At 42.8% G+C, this 24393-nt stretch overlaps 1 protein-coding gene across 1 annotated transcript in view; it reads right to left on the minus strand.

The window, feature by feature from the left end:
- Window positions 1-10046, minus strand: part of LOC144260108 (neural-cadherin-like) — a 55486-nt gene extending 45440 nt beyond the window's left edge. The window contains exons 1-3 of the mRNA XM_077808672.1: window positions 9902-10046; window positions 5779-6004; window positions 649-853 (exon numbers count right to left, since the gene is read on the minus strand). Of these exons, the coding sequence (XP_077664798.1) occupies window positions 649-853; window positions 5779-6004; window positions 9902-10031 (561 nt within the window). The 5' untranslated portion in view covers window positions 10032-10046. The remainder of the gene's footprint in view (window positions 1-648; window positions 854-5778; window positions 6005-9901) is intronic.
- Window positions 10047-24393: the final 14347 nt, after the last annotated feature.

Here is a 24393-nt window from a genome sequence, read left to right on the forward strand (position 1 = left end):
GTGTCCTATTTTCATAAAAAATTAATGCAATTTTTTTAAAAACTCAAAATCTAAAATTTTGGCTAAAAAAAAAAATCAATTCTCACATCTTAATGCATGAAATGTTATGTTTCAATCTGAAATCAGCATTACAGAAAAAGCTTTGGCTTTGGAGTAATAAGTGGACCAGGAAAAGTTATAGATACTTTGTCATATTTTTGCTCAGCACATTGTAGTTCATAAGGCATCACAGTCATACATCTCTCAGTCTGAGTATCTAGGTACTTATTGCACCTATTACTGTAATATCTCTAAACTGCCCTCAGACATTATCAAACTCGTTCCCACAACACCTCTGTGAGTAAGAAAGCAGCAAATCTGTTTTTTCTGAACAGATTATGTTTTTAAAATTAAGGCAAAGATAAAATGTTCCTTGGACAATGTCACACAGGAAGTATTTTTGCAGACCTAGAAACTGAACCCAGATCTGATTCTCAGTCCAGTGCCTTGAAAATAAAACCATCCTCCCTCCCAATCTACACACAGCTTTGTGTTATTTAGATCATCAGTGTATGTAATGAGATCACTAAATACAGTCTTGATGGAGGAAATAGCGACCATAGTTAGGTGATTCATTGTATTCATGTAAAGCCAAGTGATTCATTGTACCTCAGTTACACTGCTAAGCCAGCTCTCAGCTTCCACTGCTTTCACGAGAAAGTGATAAAGATGGTGCTCGCTCTCATAATCCACTGTATGGGTCAAACTGAGCTCTCCACTCTCCTGGCTCAGGCTGAAAAGGCCACTGGGGTTCATCAGCAGGATGTAAGAAAGAGGCTGGTTCTGGAAGGAAACAGCCTCCACAACTGCTACTCTGTGAAGAACAATAGCATAGTCATTAGCTAATTTGTTACCGTCTGTTTCACTAGGAGTCAGATGGCAGATTATGCCACATAGCCCAGTTACTGAAAAGTGCAGGACTGGCCCCTGCAAATATCTTCTAATACTTCATCTGGTCTACATTTAAAATGACTCTTGGAGAAGGGACTCTGCCACTCCCCTGGGGACGCTATTCCACACTATATCAGATCTTGGGTAACAATTTGCCTTTTCTTCATTTCAACCCATTATTCCCAATCACCTGACTAAACATTTACTCCTTACTTGGTACTTACACCCTTCAAATCCTTGCAGACCATTAAGTTTTCTACCTTAGTGATTGTGTAGCTAAACTACACATATTTCTTTTAATTTTTCTTCAGAAGCTGGGATTGAAAACATCTTAACCAGACACTTACTGGACAGAAGTAGATACGGAAGACAAAGGAGAAAGGGCCCACCAGTGCGGTCCAGGACAATGATCTGGTGAGAAACTCAGCCCCTGCTTCCAGAGTTGCTGGGAAGGAGAAAGGGGCTGGGATTTCTACCAGGTACTGTCACTGCCTTGTTTGGAACTCCATCGTAGATACCAACCTCTGGTTAGTCTGTCCCATTTTATTTGAAGTGCTATCCCCCTCTACTCTGCAGGACAGGAGAGGAATTGTGTACCTTCATGATCAGAGCCTCTGAAGAGGTAGCAGGTAGGCCTCCATCACTTGACTGCTTCTCCAGCCTATTTTCTCCTCCCCTGCAACTAACTCCAGCATCTGCCTCTTCTGATACTCAAAAGCTTTACAGTTCAATGCTGCTCAGAGGCTTCTGAATAGCAGCAATAAAACAGACCAGTCTTGTCAGCATCACTCTCCTGCTGCTTGGCAAAGCTATTCTGTAGCAGCGGCAGTGAAGCCAGACTTACCTGAATCTGTTTACGTTAGGACTGTCAAGCGATTAAACAAATTAATCACAATTAATCGCGCTGTTAAACAATAGAATACCATTTATTTAAATATTTTTGGATGTTTTCCACATTTTCAAATATATTGATTTCAATTTCAACACAGAATACAAAGTGTACAGTGCTCACTTAAAAAATAAATTATAAATATTTGCACTCTAAAAATAAAAAATAGTATTTTTCAATTCACCTAATACAAGTACTGTATCTCTTTCTCATGAAAGTTGAACTTACTAATGTAGAATTATGCACAAAAAAATAACTTCCCTCAAAATAAAACAATGTAAAACTTTAGAGCCTACAAGTCCACTCAGTCCTACTTCTTGTTCAGCCAATCACTCAGACAAACAAGTCTGTTTACATTTACGGGAGCTAATGCTGCCTGCTTCTTGTTTACAGTGTCACCTGAAAGTGAGAACAGGCATTTGCATGGCACTGTTGTAGCCAGCATCACAAGATACTTATGTGCCAGATGCGCTAAAGATTCATATGTCCCTTCATGCTTCAACCACCGTGCCTGAGGGCATGCTTCCAAGCTGACGATGCTTCTTAAAAAAATCATGCGTTAATTAAATTTGTGACTGAACTCTTTGGGGGAGAATTGTATGTCTCCTGCTCTGTGTTTTACCAGCATTCTGCCATATATTTCATGTTATAGCAGTCTCACATGATGACCCAGCATGATGTTCATTTTAACAATATTCACTGCCGATTTGACAAAATGCATATAAGGTACTAATGTGAGATTTCTAAAGATAGCTACAGCACTCAACACAAGGTTTAAGAATCTGAAGTGCCTTCCAATATCTGAGAGGGATGAGGTGTGGAGCTTGCTTTCAGAAGTCTTAAAAGAGCAACACTGACGCAGAAACTACAGAACCCGAACCACCAAAAAAGAAAATCAATCTTCTGCTCATGACATCTGACTCAGATGATGAAAATGAACGTGTTCCAGTCTGTACTGCTTTGGATTGTTATCGGGCAGAACCCATCATCAGCATGGACATATGTCCTATGGAACGGTGGTTGAAGCATGAAGGGACATATGAATCTTTAGTGCATCTGGTGTGTAAATATCTTGCAACACCAGCTACAATAGTGCCATGTGAACGCCTGTTCTCACTTTCAGGTGACATTGTAAACAAGAAGCAGGCAGCATTATCTCCCGTAAATGTAAACAAAGTTGTTTGTCTGAGCGATTGGCTGAACAAGAAGTAGGACTGAGTGGACTTGTAGGCACTAAAGTTTTACATTGTTTTGTTTTTGAGTGCAGTTATATAATGTGACAGGGTCGGGCCAGATGGCTACAGGAGAGTAATAGAAGGCAGATGTATTAGCCCCAGGTTAAGTAGGTCCCTTTTCCCTGGGTAAGGTAACAGGGAAGGTTCCAGAACAATCAGGAACCTTCTGGAGACAATTAAGATGACAGGCTGATTAGAACACCTGCAGCCAATCAAGAAGCTGCTAGAATCAATTAAGGCAGGCTATTTAGGGCACCTGGGTTTAAAAAGGAGCTCACTTCAGTTTGTGGGGCGCATGTAAGGAGCTGGGAGCAAGAGGCGCTAGGAGCTGAGAGTGAGAATGCAGACTGTTGGAGGACTGAGGAGTACAAGCATTATCAGACACCAGGAGGAAGGTCCTATGGTGAGGATAAAGAAGGTGTTGGGAGGAGGCCTTGGGGAAGTAGCCCAGGGAGTTGCTGCTGTTGCACAGCTGTTCCAGGAGGCACTCTAGACAGCTGCATTCCACAGGGCCCTGGGCTGGAACCCGGAGTAGAAGGCGGGCCCGGGTTCCCCCCAAACCTCCCAACTCCTGGTCAGACACAGGAGGAGTTGACCTGGACTGTGGGTTCATGAAAACGGCCAAACTGAGGGCTGCTGTGAAGCTCCAAGGCGAGCAAATCCGCCAATAAGCGCAAGACCCTCCAAAGTAGAGGAGGAACTTTGTCACAATAATAAAACAAAAATCTACGTTTGTAAATTGCACTTTCACGATAAAGAGATTGCACTACAGTACTTGTCTAAGGTGAACTGAAAAATACTATTGAGCTGTAGCTCACGAAAGCTCATGCTCAAATAAATTGGTTAGTCTCTAAGGTGCCACAAGTACTCCTTTTCTTTTTGCGAATACAGACTAACACGGCTGTTACTCTGAAAACTATTTATTTTGTTTATCATTTTTACAGTGCAAATATTTGTAATAAAAATAATATAAAGTGAGCATTGTACACTTGTATTCTGTGTTGTAATTGAAATCAGTATATTTGAAAATGTAGGAAAACATCCAAAATATTTAATAAATTTTGATTGGTATTCTACTGTTTAACAGTGTGATTAAAACTGCGATTAATCACCACTCTGTTTTTTAGTGAATCATGTGAGTTAACTGCGATTAATTGACAGCCCTAGTTTACATTGAATACACGTTTGGAAGATTTTCTTCACAATCTAGAAAAAATAAACTTCCCCTTCCCCCACCTCTCCCCTCCTCCCCCACTTTACTTGGCAACTTGAAATCTAGTCTATTAAAAAACATTTGATTACTTTCAGGTATTTATTTATTTAGATTTAAAATAGAAGACTCCTATCTAAGGCTCCAGGCACTAACATCATGATTCACTACAACCCCAGCAGCAGCAATCATTTCAGCAGGAACTCAGTCAACCAGCCACCTACAGAAATTCCTTCTAATCCCTTCATCACTGAAAGAGGCATACCTTCAGCCCCCTCTATAAACCCTATACAACCAACAGCTTTTTCTACGCCTGCCTCTAAGTCTCCTTGACAATTTTTATGGCTTTACTAACACATTTTAAAAATCTTTTCCTCTCCTTGTTGCGAAGTGAAAAACCCATATAGAGGCAGGACACCAACTGACTATTTTGGGGATGTGTGCAAAGCAAGAACATTGAAAAAATAGAAAGTATTTGTCCCTAATGTCTTTGTCACAGTAATCTTTGTGCGCCATGTGTAACAGTAAAAATAAATGTAGACAGAAGTGTGATTTTTGAAGTTAATGGTCTCTCTTTAAATTTTACCAAGTGGTCCCATGCTTGCCTGTCATTAGTGAGTGGAGCTTTCAAGAGCGGCTCATGAATCAAATCCCCCTCAGCCTTTTTAATTTTGTCGTCTCCTCTAAATTCACTTCAATCTGCCTACAAATTTCAGAACTAAAAGGGTCTGAAGAGGACATCAGCACAGAGGCTTTGGTTGGTTGGGTTTTTAAATGTAAACTTCTGCTAAGTGGAGATTAAATACAATTAAATTAACTTATCATTGGCCACACTGCTAGAGATAATTTTAAATTACTATTCTGTCACCTACAGAACACTGAACGCTCACACGAACCCACATAGGCATCATAACAAAATAGGTACTGTTATAGCAAGTTTCCTTTTCAAAGCACAGTCCAAACACAAATCCTTACAGCCTCTGAGACAGATAGGCAGGCAAAAAAGAAAAAAAAAATCCTCATTCCAATAACTGCAGCATTTGAAAGCAATAAATAGGGACCACTTGGCAAGTACTATTGGGATAATCCTTTAATTTTCACTGAAATCCATTTAGTTTGGAGAAAGTGTTTGGAAGCACAGAACACGGAGAAAAAGAAACATTTTAACAAAAGTCAAGGACCCTCTCTCCTAAAGGGAGATGTTTGGCATGTGTGCATTTTACAGGAAGGGGTGGAGGATGGAAGGCATTTCAGAGATGTAATGATTTGTCCTAGCCAAATCAGTGCCAGAGCTGGGATTTGAATCCCATACTTTCTGTTCCCAGCCTAGTGTTCGGTCCATTGTGCTATGCTGCTCCTCCATTTGAAAGAGTCACATTTTCCTTTTGAACTGCAATACAGGACTATCAATGCAAGTGTAGCCCTGTAAACAAACACTGGTTGCAAATGAGACACTATGTGGTACTCCACAAAGTTTCTCTCAGAGCACTGGACCCTGGCTTTCTTCCACTTACTTTTCTCCTGCTGGAGTACTTTCAGGGACAAAGACGCTGTAGGACACGTTAGTAAACTGGGGAAGTCTGGAGCCAACCAGGATAGAGATGGAGGCATAAGGACTTTTGTTGCCATATTCATCAGTGGCCTGCACGGTGACCACATATTCCTTATTCCAAGTTAAAGGCAAACCGGTTGTCATTATAATACCTGTATCCATATCAACTTCAAATCGCTCTTCGCCACCTATCAATAGATGTACAGAAACCATTCTAGTAGAGGCATCAGAGTAAGAACATTCATTTGCATCTTCATTACCTTTAAACTTCGGCTTCAAATCCCTCACTTTTCTCTACACATTCTCCCTTTTTTTTTTTAAACCCATTCTTTATTTTACCCCTTGTTCATACTGTGCATTGTGGGAGAGACAGTATACATATGTTATATACGGACAATGGACTTGGTGTTAAACGCCAGTTTCCTCAATACTGTGCACTAACACAAAACACCCAGGACACAACTCTAGCTCTAAGGCTAGCTGTCTTGTGCCCTCATTCAGCAGCCTTCAGGCTTATGCACTACAGAGCTATATTAGACATATGCTCATTATCTAACCCTAACTCTAACCATGGGTATGGGGCACTGCAAATTGGTATGCTGTCATTGCAGCTCCCAAGGTCAATTCTGCACGGATCTCAAAAAAAGTAGCCCTCCCCATCCTGAAATTCTCTCACCACCGCTGGTCAGCCCTGTCTGCAAAACAATTCTTTCCCACTAATCCATAGTGGCTTCTCAGCCACCAAAATGGCACTGAATGCTGTGTTGGTGATCCAGCTCAGGATACCCCTCCCCCAAGAACACTACACATCCTCAGTTCCTAGCAAACCACCTCCGTGTGTTCAGACAATGTGAACTGAGAACGGAACAGGCATCCCATGTGCATGCTAAACAGCATGAGCCCTAGGATTGTTTTCACTGTGAATTGTGGGAAGTCAGGTGGGTTGAATTTTACTTTTTTTTTTAAATTCCATGTTTCCACTGTCTCTGTCACATACTTCCTTTCCAGGTGGTCTTGGGCCATTTTCTGATTCCTGTCTGCCAACATGGACCCAGCAATGCTCCACACACTAGGACGACTGCTTGGGCTGTATTACAGCAGTCAAAGCTAGATGAATTTGGCATTGGACTTTGCCTGCCTCACCCTCGAGCTGACGATGTGGGAGCAGAAGAATATTCTACAGCAGCAGCAGCTCCTCTGGCAGCAGGAGAGCACTCGGAAGAGGTGGCAGATGGAAGAGGACAACGATCCAAGCTGGATCGCCTACACAGCAGGTAGCACCATGTCTGGGCCTGAGAAGCCAGCATGGATTGATGGGAGAGGATCATTCTGCAGACTGGAGCTGAGCAGCAGTGGTGGCCGAATTTCAGGATGGGGAGGGTCTAACTTTTTTGTGATCGGTGTAGAACTGACCTTGGAGCTTCAATGACAGTGTAGCAACATGTAGTGCTCCATATCTGTGGAGAAGCAGGTATGCCATTGCCCTGTGGAAGCTCACAACCCTAGAGTACTACTGGTTTGTAGCCAACCAATTTGGCATGGGGTGATCAACTGTTGGCGACATTCTCAAGCAGGTCTGCTGTGTCTCTGATAAAGTGATATCTAACAGGATCCTAAAGCTGGGTAATGCTCTGGAGATGGTTGATGGCTTTGCACACATACAGTTTCCAAACTGTACTGGGGCAATTGATAGAACATGGGTGCCCACCATTCGTTCCCCCACTACAGCACAGAATTTATAAAACCAGAAAGGGGTATTTCTTCTTGATGGGAGATTTACAGACAAAAATGCAGGGTGGTCTGGAAGGGTCCAAGATTCTAAGATCTTTTAGCCCTCAGTTCTGTTTAGATTAATGGAGAAATGAATGTTTGCTCCCAGGACCACTGTAGACATTACTGGTGTGGAGGTAGTTTGGTTATTGTGGAAGACTTGTCTTATCCTGTTATGCCCTGACTAATGAAGCCATACACAGGCCACTTGGACAGCAGGAAGGAACACTTTAACTATTGCCCGAGCAGTTCCCTTACAGCAGTCGAGTGTGCATTTGGCAGTTTAAAGGCAGATGGCACTGTTTATGGAACAGGTTGGAAGCAGCTGGAAAAAAAGAGGTTAGGACCATTCAATGCCTGTTGTGCGTTGCACAATATTTGTGAAAGCAAGGGAGAAAGCCTTAACAATGGGTGGGAAGTGGAGGTTCGGTGACTTGCTTGGTGGTTCAAGCAGCCAGCAAGGCGTCCTGTAGAAAATGCTGACACCCAGGGGAATATTGTCAGGGATGTCATATTTTAAGTCTCCTGCCTGAACATGTGCAGTTGTAAGCCCATGGGGGAGGGGGAACTGTTGGGATACATTTCAAGCATTGGGGTGTAATGTATGAGTGGTGGAAGTAGAATGCTCTCTATGTACTTCTGAAAACCCCTATGAAGTATTTCAGCTTTATTTAACGGATTTTCATAATTAAGTGTAATAAGGACTCCTCATGAATTGACTAAAATAATTTTAATTATGAAAGAACAAAACCCAAAATCTAGTTTTTATTGAACTAATGGAAAAAATGATGTTTTTGTATTTTCAAATACATTTACCTAAACAGTTTACTAATCAACAAATCTCTAATTAAAGCAACAGTGCAAACAAAACTCAAAGTGCACCAGTGCAAATGGTGCAAACACAACCCGGGGGGTGGCTGGTTGCCTTACAGTTACAGGTGAGTATAAGCCAGCCCGCTGCCTCTTCTTGCCCGCATGGGCTCTAGAGTTAAGTGATGTGGCTCAAAACTTTCAGGGGCGCTGCTGGACTCAAAGAAGTGCTGGGCTCCCAGGAGCCAGTGTTCTCAGTGCCCCGAGGTTATTTTGAGAGGGGAACGGCCGCTGGTAGCGCTGCTGCAAGGGTATGGTGGGGAGGACTTGCCGCTCATCCCAGCGCCCAGTATTGCCAAGGTTGCAAAGGACATGGCTGGATCCCAAATTCCGAGCCTGCAGGGCCTGCTGGCCTAACAGGAGCTATTCTGGAGAACATTCTGGCTCAGGATAGCATCCATGAGTTGCCTCTGCCTCTCCCCTATCTTTTTCTATGCTCTTCTTGGCCATCGCAAAGCGGTCCTTGGCCACTGCCATAATCTCCCAGGAGAGCTGCATTTCCTTCTCCCTCTGGGTCCGCACATACAGCTTCCACCTCTTTCCCAGAGAAAAACCAGACTCGACTCTCTGCCAAAAGCTCTACAAACATCTTATCCTGAGTTTTCCTTTTACGTCGCCTTCAGGATGGCCAGCCTCTCAGCAGTACATAGAGGCCCTGTCCTTGACGCTCTGGTTGTTGTAGGTGCTGTGGCTATGGGAGCGTCTGGCCAAAAGAGCTTCCTGAACCAAAGCTTCTCCCCAGATGGTGATGAGATCCAGGGTCTCAGCATGGCTCAATGCAACTGTGCGAGGCATGTTGTGTGGTTTCAGGAGTGCTATCACAGCTAAACTGCAAGAATGATACACCAGGATCCAGGAACAAGTGAGCAAAATGTGGCTCCGTGCCAGCTTTTAAAAGGTGGGGAGGTGTTGTCCTGGGAATTTGAGACCAGAGCATGGGAGGGCACACAGGTAAATGGACAGGTCAGTAACAGTCAGCCTGCAAAGCACTATGGGATAATCACTGGAAGCACACAGCAATTGCGTGCACACAAACAATAGACCAAAGTAATTCAGTTTAAAGGAAACTGAGTCTGCTTTGCAAGAGGACTTCAGAGTCTGCGATAAATATGTAGCGATGGATCACGTGTACGCAAGCATTTTCAAACTAGATTAACTTGATTTGATCTGGTTTATACCGCCCATGTAGACAAGCCCTTAGTAGCATAGGCCAGACCTTAGTCTAAGACTGGTTCTGGTCACTTTGTATGGGAGTAACCAACTCCCTTACACTCATGTACTGGTTTAATTTACACCACTTTACTCAACACCTCTGACCTTCACCCAGTATGTCTATACAAGGCTATTCTATTAAAACCTTATTAACTAAATGATAAAATTGGAAATTGCGAAAATAAAAATCTCATCATCATGCAGATTAATCAGTTGATTCACAAAGGACTTACCTGCAATAAGTGCATAAGTTATCCCAACACTGGAGTTTTCATTGTTATTGGAATGGGCCATGAGCTGGTAGATCAGAGTGCCTTTCCGGGCATCAGGATCAACACGTGCCAAATAGGGGTATGGGTACATACCCCAGGATAGAAAATCCTCTTCTGGGGCAATAATTGTCACATGACACAAATACCAGTCATTATCTGCAAACACATTAAATTTAAACAAAATCAGATGTCATGCCTAAGACAATTTCACAAATTTTAACCAGACATTTTAAATCAGATTAGAAGATTTTTTGGTAAAAGATGGAAGAGTGCCTACTGTGTACATCCTAACATACAGACAATAACTCTGGCAAAAAATTCACATCTCTGCTGACAGTTTGGTTTTATTAAGTGTAAATAATAAAAAGTAACCAATAATTTAACTAAACATACGTAAATAATCACATTATACCAGACACCTAGAGTTATAGCTACATCACGGAAAGAGCTGTATTCTTCTACTTAAATGGAAAATGCTTGGGCCAAGATGCTAGGATAACTGATCCCACAAATAGGTTTTATGTTTCACCTGCGTTCTCCCACTGGTTAGTCTAGAATCACAACAAGACAATTATGCAAGCAAGGTGTAATTATTTTACAGTGCCTGAAAGTGTGCTGGGAATTTCAAAGGAGAGACAAAGATGAGCTCCCACTCTGATCAAATTACCATCTAGAATTCAGACATGACATGAGGGAGACAAGAGAGGAAGGACATAAGTGGGAATCTGCAGCTATTTATACATAACTACATTTACCATCTTAGTTTGTTAGATTGCGTCTTGCTGGCTTCCTAGCAACATCCTAGGGGATGCTAGGGTTGCAGACAGGCTTCTTAAAGACATTTTCCACAAGTACCAACAAATATATTTATGTTTCCAATCAGGTCTGAATACTAAACTTTAAAACAAAAAATCAGATCAAATGGCATATACAAAAGAAAGCTCAGTTGTGAGAAATGAAACCAAAGAGAACAGAGAAGGTGTATAAATTTGAAACTCAGGTTGTCACCAGCATAGCATAGTGCACTGAAATGGTATGTTTCTAAGGACTACACGTTTGTCCGTGGAATATTCATTTGGATTTTTCTACAGTTGTCTCTCAGGAGTCTTTGATCTGTAACTTACATGAAGCTGCATTTTACACACAGTTGCAGAAGGCAGCATCACATCAACAAAATCAGTTTCCATGCCAAAAGTTGGTCTGGGAACTTCAAACTCCTTTTAACTATAAGCCTGAGATCCAGAGTACTAAAAATCTCATTCCCATGTCTACAAAATTATGATGAATTCTCTTATTTTGCTGATTTTCTTTCTCAAGTTTTCAGTGAATTTAGTGCCAATGTAATATGACAAATTTACAACCCTGCACAGTCAAGTCCTCGGTTTATCCACAGAACAGATGCACTGCAAGCAGCAGCACAAGTTTCCTTGGGCTTTGCTGCCAACAGGCCTAACACTCGTATTCTGAAGAGGCAACTTCCACGCCCACTCAATCATTTTCTTCAGCATGCCCAGGGTTCCTGTTCACCAGCAGACACCATTCACAGAGATCAACTCATTTCACACAGGCCATTTAACAGCCAGAGGATAATGACTCTCATAACCACTAGCGACCTGGGCTTGATTTGATTTGCAAAAAGTTACCTTCTCTCTTGTACCAACAACATTTGCCGATTACCTTTTCCACTAAGAGGGATGCTGCCAGACCAAGTTAGAGTTAAAATTGAGGTTTTTGTAAAAACGGAGCTTTTATAATGCCAATAATTTCCACACCCACCAAAGACAACTCCCTACCAACACAGGCACCGGCTTTTTCCTTTGCCTGGGGGTGCTCAACCCCCGCTCTGCCACAGGCCCCGCCCCCACCCCACCTCTTCCCTCCCAGTTCCACCCCAGCCCTGGACCATAGTCGGCACCTATGACTACGAAACAGAGCACAAATATAAGGAGTAATCTGTCCCAGGAAGATTTTGATCTAGGAATTTTTAGATAGCAACATTTAGGAGGCAGAAGTTATGTAGAATCCTCTTTTGATGTTAAATGTAGTGTTACCACTACACCTCTGAGGTAAAAAAACAAAACAAAACAGGACATTCAGGATGCTGCTGAGCCCATAAAACTGGACAGCTGGCAGTGAGCACCTTTACAGATTTCCCAGGATAGCTACTTCAAAAATGGGACAATCCTGGGAAAGCCTGGAGAGGTGGCAACCCTTGTTAAACACTAAGAGCGAAATCCTTGCTCCAGTGAAGTCAGTGGCAAATCTATTGAGTACAATGGTGTCAGGATTTCATCTCAAAACTGCAGCTTTATGAGTTAACCAAAAGACAGATACACACACAAAAAGACAGGGGATTTGTTTCACTGAGTCCAACACAGTGGGCCAGGAGATCACTCATGTAACTCAGTTGGGTGTGTCCCTGGATGGCTGTTTAAGTGCAGTGCCTGTCAGAGGCTTGTAGCTTGACATTAGCATCACAGTGTGAGGGATAGCCCAGGCTGGTGGGTTTGGAGGGCACAACGGTCCCACAGTCCAGGTTGCACCCTTGAGACCTTGTCATAACATGTAAACACAAACTTCAAAGAGCAATGAGAGGTAGACTTGGGGGCATCCGGAAGGCTTTTTAAAAAACAGGAGCGGATTTAACACACATACATATCACAGCAGATCTTCTGCTCTATTTACGATGTTCCCAGTCGTTCCTTAAGATTCAAGTTCACCGTGCTGCCCTTCACAGCCCTGTAATCTCTTACACAGAGTTAGAGACTCATCTTTTGCCTCCTGTTACACTTACACAGATATCACTACAGTGTTAGCAGAACTCAAATACATATGAACGTTCTTAGGATTTTGTGTTTTTTTCCGCACTTCACTTTAAGACAAAAATCTGACAAGCAAGATGGATTGCCTATGTCTGAAAGAGAAGGCAGCGCAAATGTGTGTGTGTGGGGGGGGGGGTGTGGAAAGAGTGTTGTAGGAAAGGCGGGGGGGACTGGTGGAGACAATAAATCTCAGTTATCAGGTTTTCTCTTCTAAATGCTGCAACAATTACGTTTTTAGGGTCTGAAGGGAGAGGAGAACAATTCTTCATTTGACATTAAACAAAGATTAAATAAGCCAACTTGCAAAAGTGGTTGAACTAAAAGCCTGAGCAATCTATATGCCGTCATAGATGTGCCAATTCTAGGATGGAGTGAATGGTAGAGGTTGATATGAAGGTCAGAGGTGGGTGTTTGGACTTGCTCCTGCCTAAGAGAATAATTTTGAACTGTCAGAGGCAAATAGGGGGCTAGTCAAGTAGTGACTGTTTTACCCCATCATATGGGATAAGTTGCCTGAAAGCAGCATTGTGGCCCCCCTGAAAGTTAGAGAACAGGGATTTGTACATTGAAAACTATGCCTCTCAATTATCTATGGAATAGTAGTGAGAAATTCAGAGCAAAAATATTTGAAAGTCACTATTATGGATGTGCAGCAGCTACTTTACCCAACATTTGATTGCGCTAAGGATTTAACTTCAGTGAAAGAAAAACAGTTTCACTGGAGTAGATATATTTTTGCCATTGGTGCATTATACTACGGTCAGAAATGCGAAAGCATTAACTGATCACAATACTTAATCAACACTGCAATATTTTGTTCCACTGACAATCCACCATATCAAAATGGTTTTACCCACTGATGTTACAGCTCATTCATTGTCAATACTAAACATCAACAAAATTTCATGGAACCAAGCTAGAATGTCTGCAAAACAATACCACTGACAGCATACAGCATCTTGTCAAATGTACAATATATTTTTAAGAGACTAATGGCATGATGAACCTAAGAAAGGAAATTAAGGGGATTATTTCTCTTTCCACTTACACCTGTATATCTCCAATCTTCAGTGGAGTACTCCCCATCTATACCACACGGGGGAGCGGGACAGGGTTGCAAAGAAGAACCAATGCAGAGGTAACTCTTAATTTTGTGGAATCACTGAATAGTTAGCATTTAGTGACAACAAAAACAATGAAAAATTGCAATGACACCCATGCATTAAAAATACACTATCTTTTAAACTGCTAAGGCTAAACATACTTCATCAGGTCAATGAAGATACTTTCCGCATCACTGAACTCTTCCATGCACCCATCCTACGTGACAGTCCAAAAGAAAACCTATTAAAAAAATAAAATAAACCAACACACACATTTACAAGCACTGGACTGGGTTTTCAACTACTAGCAGTTACTCCTGTGAGTGAGCTCCAATCAGTTCTGTGTTTGAGTGTTCCTCTGATTATTCATCCATCATCTTTAAAAAGTGAGAAATAGGGTACAAATTATTTACCTTTCTTACCCTCAGATGTGGATCAGAATGGATTAATGCAGGTTTGAAATGGAAACCCATGGGAAGCTTAGAAGCAGAGCTGTACATGAATATTGCACTTGACAAGAAATAGTGGCTTCTTGGGTACTGTTTATAGCCCCTTTGGCAAAATGACTAATTTGAATGTCAGAGACACATACCACAGTTGTTGTGAACAGGTTTCTGAAATTTCATGTCCAGCCCAAATTAGCTGGCTTCAGTATTTCAGGATTAGAAATGGCTGGTGTTAGTCTAGATGGAGTTTATGTTAAACATTTACTGGCTCTTTCAGCTCTAAAGAATGTGTAGAATAACCTCATTTTCTAAAAAAAAGTCAGATGGTAAAATCAGGAACCAAATGACTCCAAGAAGTGTTAATAACCCCCACTCACTCCAGTGACAGCAGAGAGCTCTCTGAGACACCCAATCCTGCAGGCTCAAGGAAAGGCTGTGATTCTGGCAGACATAGCAGACACCAGGGGTCTCTTCTCTGCTCTGCCCTGCCAAGACTGCAGCCTTACCCGTCTCCACATACCTCCCCAACACCTTATGCTTGCAGGGATTGGGTGTAAGTGGAACCGTCTCTGTGGCAATGCAGCCAGCCCTCTGCTGCTCTGCTACCAGGGTCCTGCTCACTCACTCCCATGACAGATGGGCTGCAGAGGGCTCCCTGTGCTACCGCGACTGCTGTAGTCCTTTCAGCATCAGGGTGGCCTCCCCCACTGCTGGAGGCTCATCCTCTGTCTCCCTCTCCTGGCCACGGGTCTCTGCTCTATTATCTAAACCCCTTCCTTGGCACCCAGCATGAGATACAAGCCCTCTGCAGCATGTCTCTCATGCTTGAGGCCAAGGAAGGGATTCAGAGAATGCAGAAGTTCAGATAATAGGGTGTTGGATAAACGGGAGTATACTGTATATGAAAAGTGTTTGTTATGGAGCTATTGCAAATGATTATGTTAAAAATAAAAGATTGCTACATCCCATGTGATTTAACAGACTGACTTTAAAAACTCAATCAGTGCTTTCCTTCCCCAAAGGGATACTGAAAAGCACAAAAGTTTATTGTGTTTGGGTAGAAGAAATTTAAAAAATTTTAAAAAAATTGAACACTGGTCAGAATTACTAGTTCATTTATTCAGGGCTGGGATACCTTCAGTCTCCAAAAGCTCTCAATAACCTCAGTCACCAGGACCAGATGGTATTCACCCAAGAGTTCTGAAGGAACTCAAATGTGAAACTGCAGAACTACTAACTGTAGTTTGTAACCTATCATTTAAATCAACTTCTGTACCAAATGACTGGAGGATAGCTAATGTGATGCCAATTTTTAAAGAGGGATCCCGGCACTTACAGGCCAATAAACCTGACTTCAGTACCAGGCAAACTGATTGAAATTATAGTAAAACACAAAATTGTCAGACACATAGATGAACATAATTTGTTGGGGAAGACTCAACATGGTTTTTGTAAAGGGAAATCATGCCTCACCAATCTACTAGAATTCTTTGAGCGGGTCAACAAACATGTGGACAAGGGGAATCCAGTGGATATAGTGTACTTAGTTTTTCAGAAAGCCTTTAACAAGGTCCCTCGCCAAAGGCTCTTAAGCAAAGTAAGCGGTCATGGGATAAGACGGAAGGTCCTCCCATGGATCAGTAACTGGTTAAAAGATAAAAAACAAAGGGTAGGAATAAATGGTCAGTTTTCAGAATGGAAAGAGATAAATAGTGGTGTCCCCCAGAGGTCTGCACTGGGACCAGTCCTATTCAACTTGTTCAAAAATGATCTGGAAAAAGGGGTAAACAGTGAGGTGGCAAAATTTGCAGATGACACAAAAAAACTTTTCAAGAAAGTTAAGTCCCAGGCAGACTGCAAAGAGCTACAAAAGGATCTCTTAAAACTGAGTGACTGGGCAACAAAATGGCAGATGAAATTCAATATTGATAAATGCAAAGTAATGCACATTGGAAAACATAATCCCAACTATACATATAAAATGATGGGGTCTAAACTGCTGTTACCACTCAAGAGAGATCTTGGAGTCATTGTGGATAGGTCTCTGAAAACATCCACTCAATGTGCAGCGGCAGTCAAAAAAGTGACCAGAATGTTGGGAATCATTAAAAAAGGGATAGATAATAAGACAGAAAATATAATATTGCCCATATAAATCCATGGTATGCCCACATCTTGAATATTGTGTGCAGATGTGGTCGCTCCATCTCAGAAGAGATATATTGGAACCAGAAAAGGTTCAGAAAAGGGCAACAAAAATGATTAGGGATATGGAACGGCTTCTGTATACGGAGAGATTAAGAAGACGGGGACTTTTCATCTTGGAAAAGAGACGGACTAAGGGGGGATATGATTAAGGTCTATAAAACCATGACTGGTGTGGAGAAAGTAAATAAGGAAATATTATTTACTCCTTCTCATAACACACGAACGAGGGGTCACCATATGAAATTAATAGGCAGCTGATTTAAAACAAACAGAAGGAAGTACTTCTTCACACAATGCACAGTCAACCTGTAGAACTCCTTGCCAGAGAATGTTGTGAAGGCCAAGACTATAACAGCGTTCAAAAAAGAACTAGATAAATTCATGGAGGATAGGTCCATCAATGGCTATTAGCCAGGATGGGCAGGGATGGTGTCCCTAGCCTCTGTTTGCCAGAAGCTGGGAATGGGCGACAGGGGATGGATCACTTGATGATTACCTATTCTGTTCATTCTCTGTGGGGCACCGGGCATTGGCCACTGTCGGAAGACAGGATACTGGGCTAGATGGATCTTTGGTCTGACCCAGTATGGCCATTCTTATGTTCTTAATGTCTTAGGGCCAGCTTCTTCCAGGACAAAACCGACTTCCACAAACTCTGTAACATTAACAACCTCCTCAGAATACCATCCCTACCACAATGGATGTCAACGCCCTATATACCAAAATCCCCTCACAATGATGGCATATTTACAAGACAATGGACAAACCTCAAATATCCACCCGGAACACATTGCCAAAGTCATCCATTTCATCCTCATCTGTAACAATTTTACATTCAACAGCAAACACTGTGTCCCAAACAGAACAGCCATGGGTAGTAGGATGGCTCCCCAATATGCCAATCTTTTCATGTGTCACATTGAAGAAGAATTTCAGGACAAATGCACCACAGAACCAATGATATAGCTGAAATATATTGATATTTTCATCTTCTGAACAGATGACAAATTCCCTCAGAGATTTCCACCACAAATTCAATAATTATCACCCATCCATTAAACTCTCCCTGGAACTCCCACACCAGCTTCAGCTTCAACAATGGAACCCTATAGACAGGTATATACAAGAAACGCATGGATTCCCACACCTACCTTCATAGATCCAGTAACCACCCCAAACACACCAAGAAATCTGTTATCTACAGCCAGGCTCTCAGATGCCACAGAATATGCTCTGAGGAGAAAGTCTGAGATATACACCTTAACACACACACAAAATCGCCTTCACCAAACAAGGACACTCCGTCAGAGATGTAGATCACATCATGGAATGGGCAACCCAAATACCCCAAGAGAACGCCTCTTCAATAAGCTTCTCTCCAACCGCTCACCCCTAGTTGTCACCTACCACCCCACACTGGAACCCAAGCAGGGCATTATCAAACAACTACAACCCATACTCGACAGGGACCCCCTTCTGAAAGAAATCTTTCCAGAACACCCTCTCCTAGCCTTCAAATAGGCCCCTCAGTCTCTCCAAGCTCATCCTCAGAAGCAAGTTCCCCATAAACCAGGATACACCAACTCAAAGCAGCACCAGACACTGCGAGAACAGATGCAAAACCTGCAGATACATCTCCGCTGCTACAATGATCAACCTTTCTCCCCCGCCCCCACACACACCCCTTTCAAGATCCATGGATTCTACATATGCTTATCTCAACATGTGGCACTACATGCCCATTAGCAACTATGTGAGTGAAACCTGACAATCACTACACTCTTGAATGAACTAGCACAGGAAAATGATAAAAGACAAACACCTTACCACCTGTGGGTGAACACTTTTCACAGAGCGGTCACTCTATAGCTGATCTATTAGCCCTCAACCTCAAAGGAAACCTGCACAATACTTTTGAAAGATGAGCCCAGGAACTTAAATTCATTATTTTGCTGGACACTAAATATCATAGACTGAATAGAGACACTGGATTTACAGTTTATTACAATAATATAACCCACTGACAACCCACCCAGCTGCTTCCCCCTCCCCTTTAGTTCCTCCCTATGACTGGCAGGATGTTAATGAGCCACTTCAACCTTGAATGGTCCCTTGAAACCTGTTAACTATGTATGCTAAACTTTCTGTTTGATCTTGTATTTAACTGTGAACTACTTTTCTCAGGCCTGAAGAAGAGCTTGGTGTAAGCTCAAAAGCTTGTCTCTCTCACAAAACAGAAGTTGGTCCAACAAAAGATATTACTACACCCACCTTGTCTTTCATGCTATAACATGACATTTTCCTGTACAGAAATCACTTGGATGATTTTTTTACCAGTACATCCACAGCAGAGTTTATTAATACAGTGTTTGTTTACAAAAGAATCCTCAGCATTTTAAAATTAACACCCACTGATGGTTAAAACAGTAAATGAAAACTGTATAAAGCAGGCATGTTTCTGGGTGAGATCCACTTTCCCCACTGGTCTGACCTTCAGAGCAGGCTGAAAATTTTAACTTGGCTTTTACCAACTTGCGGGAGGGAGAGGGCGAGAGAAGAGGGCTACTTAATGGTTGTGTTAATTGCTTTCACACTTGTAAAAAGAAAAGGAGAACTTGTGGCACCTTAGAGACTAACAAAATTTATTTGAGCATAAGCTTTCCTGAGCTACAGCTCACTTCATCGGATGTGTTTTTTTGGAAGTGTTTTGGTGCCTTTTTAAAAAAATAGACTCACTATATATATATATATTCTGAGTCTATGTGAAGGGCATTTTTTACAAGTTGAATAATTAAGAAAATGTGTTGAAAGTCTAGTAAAAGCATCTAGGATACATTTGTAGTCAGGCATTACACTAGTAACACTTTATACCATGTTTTGGGAGGTGCAACACACATAAGGGACATTCACAAGTATAACCTATGGTAATTTTACTGCATCAGTGCAACATCACTGAACTTCTGTGTTTAGTTACCCAATTGCGGTGGACGGCTTATCTGTTTGTAGCTGTACCACCTTTTGTGGCAATGGCATCATGTTTGAATCTCAGCAGAGTCAGACTAGATCATTATTTGGATAAGAGACCTCCAAGAACACATGCTGACTGGCAGATTCTGCGGAAAGTGCAGATGACGATTTAATAGGTGGCACTTGTCACTCTGAACCGATGCTTTATCATATGGCTAAAGGGGATCATGCTGCTGAAATCACAAACTTTAGTTGACTCTGAACCAGCAAGCTGTACACAGAGCTGGTCTATCATTGTTACTCTCATCCTCACAGTTTTACTCCAACTTGTAATATCTAATGTTAAACTGGACTGCAAGCTCTAAAGAGACAGGGCCTGCCTTCTTATGTGATTGCACAGCAGTTTAACATAATGGGACCCTGAGACCCTGATGGGGTTCTGGGTGCTATAGTAGTACAAATGATGGAGATATCAGGTGAGATTTTTTATTTTTGGTAAGTGAAAAAAGAATGTTATATGTTTCAGTAGGCATGGGGGACTCCATTCTGGGGAGTAGTGACTCTGAACAAGATTTGGGGTTCTGGTGGTGAACAATCAGCTGAACATGAGCATCCAGTGTGACTCTGTGGCGAAAAGGGCTAATGCAATTCTCAGATGCATAAATGGGAATCTCAGAGTAGGAGCAGAGAGGTTAGTTTATCTCTGTATTTGGCAGTGGTGCAACCACTGCTGGAATATTGTGTCCAGTTCTGGTGCCCACAATTCAAGAAAGATATTGATAAATTGGAGATGATTCAGAGAAGAGCCACAAGAACAATTAAAGGATTAGAAAACTGGTCTTATAGTGACAGACTCAGGAAACTCAATCTAGTTAGATTAATGAAGAGAAGGTCAGAAAGTTACTTAATTACAGTCTATAAGTATCTACACAGGGAACAAATATTTAATAATATTCAGTCTAGCAGAGAAAGGTATAACACGATCCAATGGCTGGAAGTTGAAGTACGGTGGCCAACTTTCTAACGTGTGAAAACTGGACACTGCTCCTCCTCTTTCCTTGAGGCCCCGCCCCCTGCTCCGTAACTTTCCATTTAAGCCACACCCCTGCTCATCTTCCCCCACCCTCACTGTTGCTCGCTGCTCTCGCCACCTCCCTCCCCCTGCCAGTTGAGCAGGGCTGTAGAGGTGGGGGGAGTAACTGGGTCAGGACGGGGTAGGAGAGAGCCATGCTCCCGGGTGGAGGAATACGTGGGGCAGGGTGGGGGAGAGGGAGCTCTGCTCAGGGCAAGTCAGGGGAGCCACCAGTACCTCTCTCTGCTGGAGCTGCTCCTCCAGGCTGCAGCACCAGCTGCTTCTCTTCCTGCCCCCTTGTGGCAGAGGCTAGTTACTGCAGGTAACCGGACACTGCCAGGTTCCCTTTTCGACTGGACTTTCCAGTTGAAAACAGGACACCCGGCAACTGCAAGTTGAAGTTGCACAAATTCAGACTGGAAATAACATGTACATTTATAACAGTGAGAGTATTTAGCCATTGGAATAACTTAACAGGTCATGGTGGATTCTTCATCACTGACCATTTTTAAAATCAGGAGCGGATGTATTTCTAAAAGACACAGTCTAGGAATTATTTTGTGGAAGTTCTGTGGCCTGTGTTATATAGGTCAGACCAGATGGTTGCAATGATCCCTTCTGGCCTTGAAATCTACGAATCTGAGAATCCTGAAACACTTTCTGAACAATAAATTAAGCCTCACCATGCATCTGAGAAGTAGGGTAAGTATTCTCCATGTTACAATGGGGAAACTGAGGAATAGAAATGAAGTAAGTTTCTCCAATGTCATACAGGAATCTGTGGCAGAACCAGAAATAAGACCCAGATCTCATAGCCTTGTGCTTCTACCACAAAATCATTCTTCCCCTGATTATAGAATCATACTATGGTGTGATCAATAGTTTGAAATTTTGTTTTGATTTAGAAAAGTACTTTTTGCAAAGGGAAAGCTTGTGATGTATTTTAAAGAATCCATATTGAGGTTACAGGGAAAAACCATCCCGATGTGTAGAAAGAATAGTAAATATGGCAGGCGACCAGCTTGGCTTCACAGAGAAATCCTTGCTGATCTTAAACACAAAAAAGAAGCTTACAAGAAGTGGAAGATTGGACAAATGACCAGGGAAGAGTATAAAAATATTGCTCGGGCATGCAGGAGTGAAATCAGGAAGGCCAAAATCACACCTGGAGTTGCAGCTAGCAAGAGATGTTAAGAGTAACAAGAAGAGTTTCTTCAGGTATGTTAGCAACAAGAAGAAAGTCAAGGGAAGTGTGGGCCCCTTACTAGTGACAGAGGATGTGGAAAGAGCTAATGTACTCAATGCTTTTTTTGCCTCTGTCTTCACGAACAAGGTCAGCTCCCAGACTACTGCACTGGGCAGCACAGCATGGGGAGAAGGTGACCAGCCCTCTGTGGAGAAAGAAGTGGTTTGGGACTATTTAGAAAAGCTGGACAAGCACAAGTCCATGGGGCTGGATGCGCTGCATCCGAGAGTGCTAAAGAAGTTGGCGGATGTGATTGCAGAGCCATTGGCCATTATCTTTGAAAACTCATGGCAATCCGGGGAAGTCCCGGACGACTGGAAAAAGGCTAATTGTAGTGCCCATCTTTAAAAAAGGGAAGAAGGAGGATCCTGGGAACTATAGGCCAGTCAGCCTCACCTCAGTCCCTGGAAAAATCATTGAGCAGGTCCTCAAGGAATTAATTCTGAAGCACTTAGAGGAGAGGAAAGTGATTAGGAAAGTCAGCATGGATTCACCAAGGGCAAGTCATGCCTGACTAATCTAATTGCCTTCTATGACAAGATAACTGGCTCTGTGGAGGAGGGGAAAGCAGTGACCGTGTTATTCCTTGACTTTAGCAAAGCTTTTGACATGGTCTCCCACAGTATTCTTGCCAGCAAGTTAAAGAAGTATGGGATGGATGAATGGACTATAAGGTGCATAGAAAGCTGGCTAGATTGTTGGGCTCAAAGGGTAGAGATCAATGGCTCCATGTCTAGTTGGCAGCCGGTATGGAGTGCCCTAAGGGTCGGTCCTCGGGCCGGTTTTGTTCAATATCTTCATAAAGGATCTGGAGGATGGTGTGGACTGCACACTCAGCAAGTTTGCAAATGACACTAAACTGGGAGGAGAGGTAGATACACTGGAGGATAGGGATAGAATACAGAGGGCCCTAGACAAATTAGAGGATTGGGCCAAAAGAAATCTGATGAGGTTCAACAAGGACAAGTGCAGAGTCCTGCACTTAGGACGGAAGAATCCCATGCACCGCTACAGACCAGGGACCAAATGGCTAGGCAGCAGTTCTGCAGAAAAGGACCTAGGGGTTACAGTGGACGAGAAACTGGATATGAGTCAACAGTGTGCCCTTGTAGCCAAGAAGGCCAATGGCATTTTGGGCTGTATAAGTAGGAGCATTGCCAGCAGATCGAGGGATGTGATCGTTCCCCTCTATTCGACACTGGTGAGGCCTCATCTGGAGTACTGTGTCCAGTGTTGGGCCCCACACTACAAGAAGGATGTGGAAAAATTGGAAAGAGTCCAGCGGAGGGCAACAAAAATAATTAGGGGACTGGAACACATGACTTATGAGGAGAGGCTGAGGGAACTGGGATTGTTTAGTCTGTGGAAGAGAAGAATGAGGGGGGATTTGATAGCTGCTTTCAACTACCTGAAAGGGGGTTCCAAAGAGGATGGATCTAGACTGTTCTCAGTGGTAGCAGATGACAGAACAAGGAGTAATGGTCTCAAGTTGCAGTGGGGGAGGTTTAGGTTGGATATTAGAAAAAACTTTTTCACTAGGAGGGTGGTGAAACACTGGAATGCGTTACCTAGGGAGGTGTGGAATCTCCTTCCTTAGAAGTTTTTAAGGTCAGGCTTGACAAAGCCCTGGCTGGGATGATTTAGTTGGGGATTGGTCCTGCTTTTGAGCAGGGGGTTGGACTAGATGACCTCCTGAGGTCACTTCCAACCCTGATATTCTATGATGTACTCACAGCCAATGTGCCAGGCTCTTTGCAGCTAATAATTTGTAAGGGTTCGGCAAAGGTTACTCCCCTGGAGTCAGTGGGATTTCTGCACAAAGAGCCATTACAAGATTGGGCCTTTTATCTCCTAAAGCATTCCTTTAAAACCCAACTTTGATAACCTCCCTTACTGCCAACACTTTCCTTCATGCAGTCTTGGTGCAGAAGCCTGCTATTATAATGGCACCCTCAAAGATGGTTAACAGCCCACTGGAAGCCACCAAAACTGTTTATATCCAAGAACAACTCTTCATCACCATATATACATGGTAGTGTTATGCTGAGAGGTGCTGGTGACTGCCCTGATCACAACTAATTTGAGATGGACTGTGGGTACTGTGACAGGGTCGGGCCAGATGGCTACAGGAGAGTGATAGAAGGCAGATATATTATCCCCAGGTTAAGTAAGTCCCTTTTCCCTGGGTAAGGTAACAGGGAAAGTTCCAGAACAATCAGGAACTTTCTGGAAACAATTAAGGCAGACAGGCTGATTAGAACACCTGCAGCCAATCAAGAAGCTCCTAGAATCAATTAAGGCAGGCTAATCAGGGCACCTGGGTTTAAAAAGGAGCTCACTTCAGTTTGTGGTGTGCGTGCGAGGAGCTGGGAGCAAGAGGTGCAAGAAGCTGAGAGTGAGAAGGCATACTACTGGAAGACTGAGAAGTACAAGCATTATCAGACATCAGGAGGAAGGTCCTGTGGTGAGAATAAAGAAGGTGTCGGTAGGAGGCCATGGGGAAGTAGCCCAGGGAGTTGTAGCTGTCACACAGCTGATACAGGAGCCACTGTAGATAGCTGCAATCCACAGGGCCCTGGGCTTGAACCT

Source organism: Eretmochelys imbricata, chromosome 2 (assembly GCF_965152235.1).
Source record: "Eretmochelys imbricata isolate rEreImb1 chromosome 2, rEreImb1.hap1, whole genome shotgun sequence".
Classification (NCBI taxonomy): domain Eukaryota; kingdom Metazoa; phylum Chordata; order Testudines; family Cheloniidae; genus Eretmochelys; species Eretmochelys imbricata.